Here is a 13,092-nt window from a genome sequence, read left to right on the forward strand (position 1 = left end):
ATACTTTATTTACATTCACAGATCCTTAGAGGAGGAACACATTTTCCTCTTTGTCCCAAAATAAAGAATTTAAGTCAGACAACACAAAGAAGTTGCCAATTTTCTTCTTTTTTATTTCACACCAATTATCATGTCCCTTTCTTTTTTCTTAAAAAGTAATGAAGAAATGTTTCTCTGTTTCTAATTTTATTGGAAGAATGTTTTAAAATTTACTTTTTAAATGTTGACCTCAAATATTTTAATTCAACACCTAAACAGAGTGAAATATAATAAAAAATACACAGGATAATCACTCCTCTCCACATCCTCACACCCAATTCCCTTTCCCCAAATCAGTCATGGTTACTAGTTTCTTCTTCTAAAAATACATTATCTCTTTGTGAACCCACATATTTAGATAAATATATAATTTTTTAATGAAAGAACCCAAGATAGAGCTTTCCTCCTTACTGTTTATCCTTAATAATTAACAGATGCACAGCTCTTCATTTTAAACAAATCTACAATTTTCTGTATTATTGATATAAAAAAATTTATTGGATTAGTTTTTCGTGGGAATTTACAAGTTTCTACTTGTTTGCTCTTAGAAAGAGAGTCAGTACTATAGAACATATGTCATTTTTTATTATTTGCATATACTACAAGATAAATATTGAAAAATGAAATTGCTGGATCAAAGGGAAAACCATCTAAATTTTGGTTGTTGTTGGTAAAATATCTTTGAGGCTATACCAATTTATGTTCTATTAGTAAAGGTTACTATTTCACTCAACATCACTCTTGGTTTTTCAATTTTGGGAGGGAAAGAGGTATATTTATTATAGTTTTATTTGTATTTTTTGTTCTAAAAAACAAAATAAATTGTCTTTTTTAGATGTTTAAAGCTTTTTAATATTTATTTATCATATATTTGGCACTTTTTCAATTTTAGTTATGATACTTTATCTGAAAATTTACATATTTTATCTGAAATATTTACATATTTTAAAGATATTAATATTTTGTCCATTAATTGATACTACTATCACAAATATCCTGGAGGAAAGAAACATAAGCTCAGCTAAAAGAGTAAAGGTAACTTGTGGTTGTTGAAAGTAGAAAATATTACGTTTTTGTCTTATGGTCTGGTCCTGTGTAACTTCTAAGGACAAATATGATAAAAACATGAAAGATTTTATTATTCCTACTGAACGCAGGTGATATTTTCTACTCTTTGTCTTCTTATAAATAATCTTGAGATTATATATGCAATAGTTTGCAATATAAAGAGAGTAGTATTTGTGTTTTCACAGTCACTTAATGTATTGTATAACATGAACATTGAACTCTGGTCTAATATTTATTTAATAATAAAAGTGTTGATGCTGGGGGTTTAGCTCAGCGGTACAAGCACCTACCAGGCAAGTACCAAGTCATGAGTTTGATCTCCGTTACCAAATAATAATAATAATAGTAATAAAGTGTTTCCTTTTTCTTCTACCTTGTGGAGAAATTTTGTTGGCAAGAAATTTGGATTTAATTATACTTTCTTTGTAAATTTAGCTCAATTTCTTGAATTGATAGCTCTATCATGTTAAAATTGGGAAGATGGAGTGCTTCTTTGAAATTGGTTATAGCTCTACACATTCTGGGAAATAATTTTTAAAATGGCCAATTTTATGAGTGATATCAGTTACCTTTCTTTTTTAGCAACAATCTAAAATGGATTCCATCTCTTAAAAATTTTAAAATAAGACTCTTATTTTAATTTTCCCAGTAATTTTTCCATTGCACGTTTCATATCTTTGTTTCTTAGACTATATATAACAGGATTAATGAGTGGAGTAACCACTGAATAAAACAGAGTCACAATCTTCTGCATTCCAGCTTCATGCTCAGATGTTGGGCTGACATACATAACCATCACTGAGCCGTAGAAGAGAGAAACCACAACCAGATGGGACCCACAGGTAGAGAAGGCCTTTCTTCGCCCTGCTGGTGAAGGAACTCTTAGCACAGCTCTGAGAACCAGAGCATAGGAACCCATGATAAAGACAAAGGGAATAAATAATAGTAGAGAACTTAAAGTGGAGCTAGTCAGTTCTATTACACGGTCTCTGGTACAGCTGAGTGCTAATAGAGGACCTGGGTCACACAGAAAGTGGTCAATAATCCTGGGCCCACAGAAGGACATCTGGGATATGATTATAATGGGGACTAGGAACCACAGGAAACCAAGCATCCAGCAGCTGAATATAAGAATGTTGCAGAGATGTGCAGTCATTAGAGTAGGATAGTACAGGGGCCTGCAGACGGCAAGGTAACGATCAAATGCCATAACTGCTAGGAAGAAGCACTCTGTGGAGCCCAAGGAAAAGAAGAGATAGAACTGGAGAAAGCACCCAGAGAAGGAGATGACCTTGGTGTCAGAAAGGAAGTTGGCCAACATGTTGGGGACAGTGGAGGTGATATACCAGATCTCCAGGAAGGAGAAGTTGGCCAGCAGGATGTACATAGGTGTGTGTAGTCTCTGATCCCAGCGCACAGCACAGATGATGGAAGCATTGCCCATGAGGGTGAGGAGGTAGACAGCAGAGAAGAGCACAAAGAGGAGGATCTGACCCTCCCTGGGGCAGGGGAAGCCCAGGAGGATGAAGCCGGCCATGGTGCTGGAGTTGCTGGGGGTGTGGAAAGTTTTCATATACCTATGAGCTAAAAAAGAGAAAAAGAAATAAAATGGATCAAGATATGATAGATTTATGTTACAGGAATGTTATGTATTGTAATCATTCTAATAATCAAAGGGCACCAGCAATCAACAAATGACAATTCAAAGACAAATTCAAATGCTGAAATGTCCTTAAGCTAATTTGGTGGGATGCATTATACATTTATACATTAAAGTAGTGACCCATTAATGTATAAATGTATAATGTAGAAGTGATAAAAAAAAAACTGCCCTCAAACCTGATTCAGTAAAAAGCAAAAGATGCATGCAATGTTAAGAGAAACCAGCGGTATAGTCCAAACCTGATTTAGGATAACATTTTAATTCAGGTTTTAATTTACAGACATTCTGGGAAGCTCATTATTCATCAATGAAACCGATAATCAGCCCAATGATTTAAACTATTTCTTTACTGCATCTTGATTTTGTAATATGTCTCTACCAAGAGAGGAATCTTTAAATTGGCCCATTCAGGAACATTTTCATGTGTTTCCATCAGTTTGTCTGAGAAATTAGTTTATTAGACATGCTTGAAGATGAGTTTAATATTTTTCAGTGAAAATTTGAAAACCTCCAAAAATTATTTATAAAATGAATTAATAAATGCATGAGGGAGAGAGAGGCACACAGAGAAATAGAGAAAGACAGGGAGAGAGAGGGCTCAAATGACACAGGAACTTGGGGATGAAGCTGACCTAGACAGTGTGGAAAAGGGAACACTTAGGACAAACATTTGGCGTCACTGTCTACTTCTGAATTATGGTTTTATGTTTGTATGAATTTGAAAAGCTCCAACAACCTTTGTTAAATAGTCCTGCATTCAAATCTTGGACTTTATTATTGTAACCTTATGTAAATAGAACATGCATAAGAACATGAAAATACTTATTTTTGTTGTCTGGAGTATAGCTTTATTCAATCACAAATTATTTTTTAAAGTTATCATAGTTACTTGAGGACAATAATCTACTTGAAAGATTAAACAGTAAGAATTTTCTGGATAACTGGCAGATGATGTAAGGGGAGAACCAGTATCATGTATTTTTTGGAAGCGGACTAGCAAACCAATGAATAATTAGAAAGTTATAAAATGTGTGCAAAGGCTTTTCTCTCTGACCTTAATGTATTTCTAGATTTTGTTTGACTTCTGTGATAGAGAGCCTCAGATGGCTATAAAATTTCTGAAGATTCTGGTAATCCCTGTCTTAATTTATGTAGTCTCAGCTCCTTCATTGCTTCACCTGCAAGAGGGACGTATTCTAGTCCTTGTACTATTAATTTACATTTTCTAAATGACTTTTCCATTTAGATTTTAAGGATGTGATTAGAGATTCAGAGTAAGTTTCAGATACCATATATTCATGTTTTTTGAAGATGAATTTAAACTAGGTGAACACATATCTAATATATTTTGCCTTAAGTTATTTTCTTTAAGAATGAAGTTGTTAACGTTATAGTCAGTTCTGAAGCAACTATTTAATCAAAACTTTTTTTCTTTGACCGAGATATTTATTTATTTATCTAGTCTTTTTTGAGACAGGGTTTCATATGCAGTTCTGGCTGACCTTGAGTTCACTTCGTAACCCAGGCTGGCCTCAAACTTACAATGATCCTCCTGCGTCAGCCTCCCGAGTGCTGGGATTACAGACATGTGCCGCTATACCTGGTTTGCATGAGGTTTTTAATGATTGTTGGAGCCATAAGAGTGGGTACCTGCTAAAAGAATGGAAGGAATGGCTGAGGGAAATTTACTATGACATGTGCATATGACATGGATTTTAAAAGTCCTTTTTAGGTCTCAAGTGTATTAACAACTTAGATAAAAATCAGTTATTGTAAATCAAAAGAATGTGATACTAAATATAATTGGGTATTTTGAATTAAGATGTTGGGCAAGGTGTTTCTAAAAGGTGGTATTCTGAGATAATCATTTTGTTCATCATTCATATTATATTTAGCAGTGAATGATTTTGCAACTGTTCAAGAATTCATCCTATCTATTTTAGTGTAGCATTATTTCCTTTTCTTTTCTCGCAGATCCAACTCACCAGTAAGACTGATTGCTTCTGCTATTATAGTATGATTCACATTCCTCTTTTTTTCTACAGTCATACCCTACACTCAAGTTACCACAGTTCCCCACTAATTTGTCTGCAGTGGTATCCTAACACAGCTCCTGTTTTTACCCTTTTAAATTTCATTTTCCATTAAGCAACAGCAGCTTACTTTAAAAATAACTGAAAAGTAAATCATGATTTATCTTTGAGTGAAACCATTTTCTCTCAGAACAATTCCGCAGCTGAACTCGTCCAAATCCGTTTAAATAATATTACAGATGTGACACCAATTCTGAGTGGGTCAGCATTATTTTATGTTAAACTTAACATATTTAAGCTGACCTCGCACTTACCTTTTGTTACTTATTCCTCTGTGCAGAAGAAACTATGTTGTGTATTCACCAAAGCCTCAGTTGGAGCTGTCAAAAAAATTGAAACAAACTTAAGTGAAAAATTCTAAGATTGTAGATGTAGCCCTGAATTCCATCCCAAGTAATGAAATTCAAGAACAAACAAGTGAAAACAAAATAAAAAGTCTAGTTAGTGCACCCTGCATGGGCTGCGGTGAACCCTGGTGAAGTGTTCTGTGGCTTTGGCCCCAGGTTCCTTGCACAGTTAACTAACAACCACAGCTGTCTTTTGGAGGATTTATTTACTTGCTAATAAACTCCAGAAAAACCAAAACAGACTGTGACTGAGTAAGGCAGACTGTGTCAAAAATAGATTGAAAAGAAAATGTTTCCTCAAATTTTAATTTCCTCACAATTTGATGTAGTAAAAAACTCTGTAGTTCCCAAGTTTGTTGGCCCACTCTCCATGCTCAGTCCGGAGACGTCTCAAGTTTGTAGTCTTCTCCTCTAACCTCGTTGCACATTTTTTTTGGTGAAAGGACTAATCTGCAGACCTGGGTAATCTGTCTCCAGAAAATACTTTAAAAATAAGGATAATTGTTTAATTTGGGACAAATAGTAGATAGCTCTGTCTAACAGAAACATTCCCAAATTTAGAGTCAGGAGTTTTGCCAGTCATAACAAATTAATACTATCCTACTTATAAAATGTACATAAGTGTGTATTTTTAAAGAGCTCTGGGAGAATCTTGATCAGTGTCTGACCAGTAAGAGGCTAGCAAATATTGATTTCTGTTTGTGGCTGTAAAATTCAAAGAGAACTGTGGGCTATTACATTCTGCAATTACATTTTTTATTCTTATGAATACTATATTGTCTTATTACCTGCATCAGAAAACAGAATCCCAATCTGAAGCTTTCAGGAGTTTCCTTGTTACAGTGGTAATCTTTGTGGCAGAACCAGAGGGAAGAAAAAGTGGTAACTGTGATGAGGATCCTTGAATTATAAACTGAGAATGGAAGGCAGCAAGTTAATCTGTTTCTACTGATCCTTGAGAATATATTTATTGCTTCTAAAAGGAGCACACTGTCAAGAGACAGTCTGGGCTTGTTATCATTTTCCCTGGGGCATGCCTTAATTCTTGGTTTTTTTTTTTAAAGTTTATTTAAAGAGAAAAACAAAACTAAACGAAGCAAAACAGTAAAAGGCTAGAAGTAGTAGGGAATTTCAAGAGAAAAAATATACAGTAAGAATTCACCAGTTAATAGGTCATTTCAGAAACAGTTGTCCAGATTACAAAATTAAAGCATACGAAGTGGACACTAATACAGTGAGATTGCAGACAGTTCTGTTCAATGATCCAACAAAAACTCAGCAATATGGTTCTCTATCCTACACATTTAAATCTACTTGCAGTTATATCCTTTAGATCACTTTCCTTCCTCTCTTTTTTACGCTAACAATCACACTTTTTGGTTCCATTACTCCCACAGTTCTTATAACTTTTTCTTTGAAGAGGAAAAGAAAAAAGATTTAAAAAAACCCAAAAAACAAAACAAGACAGACCAAAGAAAAACCCAATGTGACAAAGCAAAACAAAGTCAGAACAGGAGAATGGACATAGTATATAATGCAAAAAAAAGATTACTAGGTGATCAACAATGGTTACCATTATGCCTCTTGTTATCCTAAAAAGAGTTGCCTATATCAGCTGATATAAAAGAATTGAAAAAAACAGTACAGAAGATCAATAAATTCTTGGGCTTTTTTCCTGTGCAAATTGATACATTTTGTGTGCCTCAAACTTGTCAGAGGCATACTGAAATATTAATAAATAACTGACTAATTGCTTGATTAATTAGTCAAACAGTAATACCATCTCTAAGTATGGCCAATGAATGATTCTGTAAGCCCAAGGGAAGTAAAGCAGCCCTAGATGTCCCCAACACATCTGACAGTTGAAGGGGATCTCAGTTAATCAAATTGAACTGACACAGCTGAATTCTACTATTCTCTTGTTGATCTGATCTTGCAAAATACAACCTCATTCACACTCAGAGACCATCATAAAATGAGATTTTTTTAAAAAAGAACTTATTATAATATTCCCTAAATACAGGCAATAACAACATTGCAGTGCCACCCATAAAATACCAGTTCCCTACCCTGACTAAAACAAGTAACTGATGCTTTATGGGGTGCCAATTACCATTTTACTTTTCTTCATGTCTGTTCTCTCTGCAAGTGAGATTTTTAAGATAACTACTTACTGAATTACCATTATTTTTAGATAACATCCGATTGTACCAAACTGCCATTTCTTTAGACTCTTCCCCAAGTAACCTAATCGAAGGAAAAATCCTTTAATTGGTTCCTTTAAATACCATTTTACACAGAAATTTCAGGGGTTCCCCATAACATATGTTATCACTTGATATAAAAAGAAATGAATATAACATTCATTTCCAGCTATTCCTGTGGTTTTAGACTAAAAGCATTAACAAATCTGAAGTCAAATAAGGTAGCTTTGGGGACAAAAGCTTTCCCATGAGATTTATTCAGAGATCTCTAAGAAAATAGCTTTATCTAAGAACAACTTCCAGGCTGCAGGATGTTCGTGCCATATAAAGGATCAGTCAGTGCAGCACTTCTCCAGCTGTTCTCTGAAGAGAGGTAAATAGGATATTGGCTAAGATTTCTTACCCTCAACAAAGAGGAAGATTCTCTTAACACAACTGATCTTTCATTACTCTGTTCTCCTTATTGTGGCAGAAATTTTCACCCAAAAAACATATGCGTTTAACTCACATTCCCATATAGGAACAATTTATATTTCAAATTCCCCAGACTGGCAAGTCTGAAGCTCTGCAATGAAGACTTGCTCACTTTTCTGCTTCACTTGCAAGTTACTTAAGTAGGCACTTAAGGAATGTGATTTTTACAATGTTAATTAACTCTACCTTAGTGCAGTTGGGCTATGATTGCTAAATACCATAAGTTGATTAAATTTTAAACAATAAAAATTTATTTCTCACCTTTCTGGAGGTTCAAAAATCTAAGATTTAGCTACCAGGAGATTCAGTGTCTAATAAGGTCCAGCTTTCTGGTTCCTAAATGATGCCAATCCACTATGTCTGCACACACATGATGGAAATGTGAGTCATTTCTTGGTCCTCATTTTTTATGCTGGGAACCTCAGGCCCTCCTAAGGGCACTAATATCATTCAGGAGTGTTCAGTCATCCTGGCCTAATCACCTTGCAAGAGGTTCATCTTTGAATAGCCACCACATTTGGAGTTTTAACATGTAAATTTGGAGAGAATGCAGTCATTCCATTCATTGCAAATGTATAGTGTGAAAGACTTGCAGTGAGAAGGCCAAGCCCCGAGGAGAAAATGGCCAAATGTCATTGATTAGTTAATAATACGCAGAGGTATCTGTACTTCTCTTTAGCTCTTTTTGTTCTTCCATTTTTATCTCTTTTCTGCATTTCTTTTTATTTCTCCTCATCTCTAGGTTTGATCTGAGAATATGTCATGTGTTTAAAAGAGTTTTGTGGCTGTACAGTTGACATGCAATAACCTGTATACATTTAAAACCTGTAATTTGATACGACACATAAGCACTATGAAACCTTTACCATAAGCAAGACGAGAAACATAATCCTCATCCCCAAAGTTTCCCCAAGGCCTCTGTAATCTCTTCTCTTTCTCTCCTCTAACAGCCCCCTGTAGGGGAGCTTGGCTCTTCCTGTCACTGTGGATGAGTTTGCATTTCCAACAGTTTAGGTGAAATAGGTCAGGCACAGAAAGACTAAAACTACACACTATTACATGTAGAAGCTAAAAATTGTTCCCATAGAGAAAAAAACAGGATAGTGGTTCTTAGAGGTTATAAATGGTATGTGTGGCATAAGAAGAGATGAAGAGAAGATGATTCACAGGACTGATAGTGCAGTTAGGATAAATCACGTTTAATGGTTGCCAGCACAGTAGGATAAATATGGTTAATTATAATTATTTGAATATTTCAAAATAGTTAATAAAGAAGATTCGGAATATTTAAAACACAAAGAATGATATGTATGCCAATTATACTGTTCTAATCTTTACAGAATATACACATATGTTAAAATATTGTTTTAATGTGGCATTTAATGTGGCATGTTTAATGTGGCATTCACATTTTTAAAGTCATAAGAATATATAATTTGAATTATACCATTATATACTCAGTTTTTAAGCATTCTGGCTTCTTTTATCAGCATAATTATTTTGAAAGTCATTCAAGTTGTTGCAGTTATCAATATTTCACTCTTTTTTCTTACTGAATAATATTCTGTTGTGTAAGTACATGAAAAGTTGCTCATTCATTCACCTGTTGGTAGATGTTTGTATTGTTCAGTTCCTAGTTTTGGATTACTATAAATAAATCTTCTAGGAACATTTGTGTACAAGCTTTGCGTGGCATATAAGAATGTAACTAAAGGTGAAAAGTCTGTATCAATTGATAGTTCTATGCTTAGCTTTTCAAGTAACTTCCAAGCTTTCTTCCACATGTATTATTTTATATTTGCATGAGCAGGGTATGAGAACTCTAATTCCTTAATATAATCAACACTTGTATAGCCGGCCTTTGGTCTTTCTTGTATGAGGGTAGTAGTATCTCATGGAGTTTTAAAATTGTACTTCCTTATGGATTAATAATTTTTTTAGTTTGATTTTTTGAGACAGGGTCTCATTGTGCAGTTCAAGTCTGTCTTTGAATTTATTTTGCAGCCCAGGCTGGCCTTGAACTTGCAGTGATACCCCTGTGTCAGTCTCCAAAATACTGGGTTTGATTAATGATTTTGAACGTGATTTCACTTGCTAATTTGCCACCCTTATATCTTCCATGAATGTCTGCTCAAATCTTTGTCCATTTTTAGTTGAACTATTTGTCTTTAGTTGTTAATTATATAGATTTATGGACTACAGCATGATTTTTGGTGTGTATATGTATATTTAAATTATTAGTACAGTTAAGCCAAATAATACACCTTATACTTTTTATGCTAAGAACAACTAAAATCTATTCTTTTAGAAAATTTCCAGAAGTTAATAAAATAACAACTACAGTACTTTCCTTATGTAGAGGTCTCCAGAATTATTCATTCTGTGTTAGCATAACTTTTACCCCTTCATCTACATTTCCCCTTTACTCTTACGCCTGTGGCTTTCCTAACTATCATTCTATTCTCTTTTTCTATGTTCCACCTGTTTTGGATGCCACCTATAGGAGAATACAGTGTTACATAGATTGTGTAGTAATTTTCTCCTTGCATCTGATTTATTTCACTTAACATAATGCCCTCCACATTCATTCATGCTATTGCAAACGGCAATAACATCTTTTAACTTAATCTTTTCAAAGAATTATACATGTATTTTCTTCATTGCTGGAACAAAATACTCAACACAAGCAACTTAAGGAAAGAAAGGCTTACTTTGGCTCACATTTTAGAAGTATCAGTTCATGCTCAGCAAGCTCAAACATAGAAACCATGTGGACGAAAGGCCCGGGAGTGGAGAGCATCACATCAAGACAGTCAAAAAGCAGAGAGAAGGGAAAAGAACCAGGAAAGGAGATCTAACTTCCAGTAAATAGCTCCATGGACAGGTACCTCTGATCAGGCCCCACCTCCCAATATCAATACCTCCCCATCATTCAATCACCTTCCAAAGCCCCACTTATGAGCATCTGAGATCTTTGGAGGACATTCTCCATCTAAACAATCACGCACACACACACTTGCTGTGTTCTTGGTTGTTGTGAATAATATTGGAATGAATAGGAATGGTAAGATCCCTATCTCTACAAGGTGGTATTTTCTCATTTTTATTGTTATTTATTTCAAAATTTTTATGTGTATTTGCAGCACATAATCATTGTATTCATTGTAGGTAACTGGTACATTTACATAACACATCTCAATCATTTTCTCACTTCTCACCACCACCCTTCTAGTTTGCCAGCATAAGATTCATTATTTCATCTTGAAAGTTTTTAGAATGTTAATTATCATCTATACAGATGACAAACTAATAGACAAAAAATACCTATAAAACGCATATGACAATTATATGAAATAAAGATACATTCTGCATAAATCAGTACAGTAACTGATTTCTCTCTCTCTTTTCCTCCTTTCTGTCTTCTATTTTGTACTTTGTTTATACATTGAGATTTTCATATAAGATAACCCATGTGATAGTCAAGCCTGTGTGTTTGATTTACTTCACTTAAACACTATATTCTCAAGGTGTATCTATTTACCTATAAATGAATCAAGTCCATCCTCCTTTGTGGTTCATTGTTTTATTTTAAAGCACTCTTTAAAAATTCTAAATGCATGTCATTTAGTAGATATATGCTTTGTGAATAATTTTGTTCCCCATGTGGTTGTAATTTTCTTAACAGAGTCTTCCTAAGGGAAACTATATTTAATTTTGATGCAGTCCAATATGCTCTTTTATCAAAAAACTTATCCTAACATTTAAAAAATATTTACCTAAACTAGGCATCACAAGAATATTTTACATTTTTAAAAATTTTCATCTTAAAGAGATTAAGACAAAAGAGGACAGAACAAAGCAGATCAGAATAGAACAATGTAAGCAACACAGCACTTCACAAGAAGACAACCAGATATTAACAGTAGCTACCATAATATCTCTTTCTCTGAAATAGTTGAGCATACCTTCACATACAATAATATCAAACATAATAAAGTAATATAAAACCATTCAAAAGAATGAAAGTATTATATGGCATTCATAACCAAATAACAGAAAATGAACAATGGCTACTATATTATCTCATTTTCCATATAAAATTTGTTGATATGTAGAGGCATTGCACTTTTAGGTTAATTTCAAGTTAAGGAAGCCAAAGTGACCACACAACCTAGATATGGTAAAAGTAGAGAGAACAAATTGTGAGCAAATAAACTGGCTCAGAAGGCTCTAGATTCTGATTGTGCTCACATTTTCTGTTTCATACGACTTCTTGACTGCCAAAATTAATCTTTTCCTCTCCTTTGAAAATGCAAACTTATACCCATCCTATATTTGGTACTTAATCACCTCTTCACAAAAGTTAATCTCTGATCATCTTATCAAATTGTATCCTATTATCCCAACTTTTTCTATATTTATGCTTTCCTTTGTTTCTTACTATTACTTGTGATCACAAGAATTAAAGAATTAAAATTTATTTGCTCACCATTTGTCTTCCTTTCCAGAATGCAAGTTTTACAAAGGAAGGGACTTCATCTTCTAAGTTAGTGTAATTGCATTGCCTTGCCAAAGAGGTATAAAGATAGTTACCGAAGGGATGAGTGATATGCATCAATTCCAGATACTAAATGCCTAATTTATTCCCTCCAGATAGTTGGAAAAAGTCACCTGGAACCATCATTAGTTTTTTTCTGCATCTGTCTTCATCCTGGAATCTTAGACTCGTTGGAATTTGTTCTCTCTACTTTTACCACATCTAGGTTGTGTGGTCACTTTGACTTCCTTAACTTGAAATTAACCTAAAAGTGCAAGGCCTTTACATATCAACCTTCTTTTGAAATGTAGATGTAGGTCCAGGTACGTAAATTATCTTGCACAGGTAGGAAAATTAAGGATACAAAAATCTATTTAATATTTTATGATTGGAGGATTTGAACATTGAGTTAGGAAAAGAAATTATTACTGTTACAATTTTAACTGTTTTCATTATGTACGAAGCTCTTACTCTTCTCTCAATGAATAAATTTTTCTGTTTTTGCTGAATGCCACATATATACAAAACTCAGCTTTATCAGAACAATCTCTGTACCAGTAGTGCAGGGCAGGTGAATTAGATTCAACTGGGTGAAACTGAATATTTCCAGTGAGACTGTAAAGAGTTTGATTTAGGTAATTTGAAGAAAGACCTGGGAATCTTTCCT

The 13,092-nt window shown here is 34.1% G+C and overlaps 1 protein-coding gene across 1 annotated transcript; it reads right to left on the reverse strand.

Moving 5' to 3' along the window:
- Positions 1 to 1,738: 1,738 nt before the first annotated feature.
- Positions 1,739 to 2,683, reverse strand: LOC100726131 (olfactory receptor 11G2-like). The gene has a single exon (XM_003474351.4). The coding sequence runs from the start codon at positions 2,678 to 2,680 to the stop codon at positions 1,739 to 1,741; it is 942 nt and encodes a 313-aa protein (XP_003474399.2). The 5' UTR covers positions 2,681 to 2,683.
- Between the last annotated feature and the right edge of the window lie 10,409 nt (positions 2,684 to 13,092).

Source organism: Cavia porcellus, unplaced genomic scaffold (genome assembly GCF_034190915.1).
Source record: "Cavia porcellus strain 051 isolate PalLab524CR breed Dunkin Hartley unplaced genomic scaffold, mCavPor4.1 scaffold_26, whole genome shotgun sequence".
In the NCBI taxonomy this organism is placed as follows: domain Eukaryota; kingdom Metazoa; phylum Chordata; class Mammalia; order Rodentia; family Caviidae; genus Cavia; species Cavia porcellus.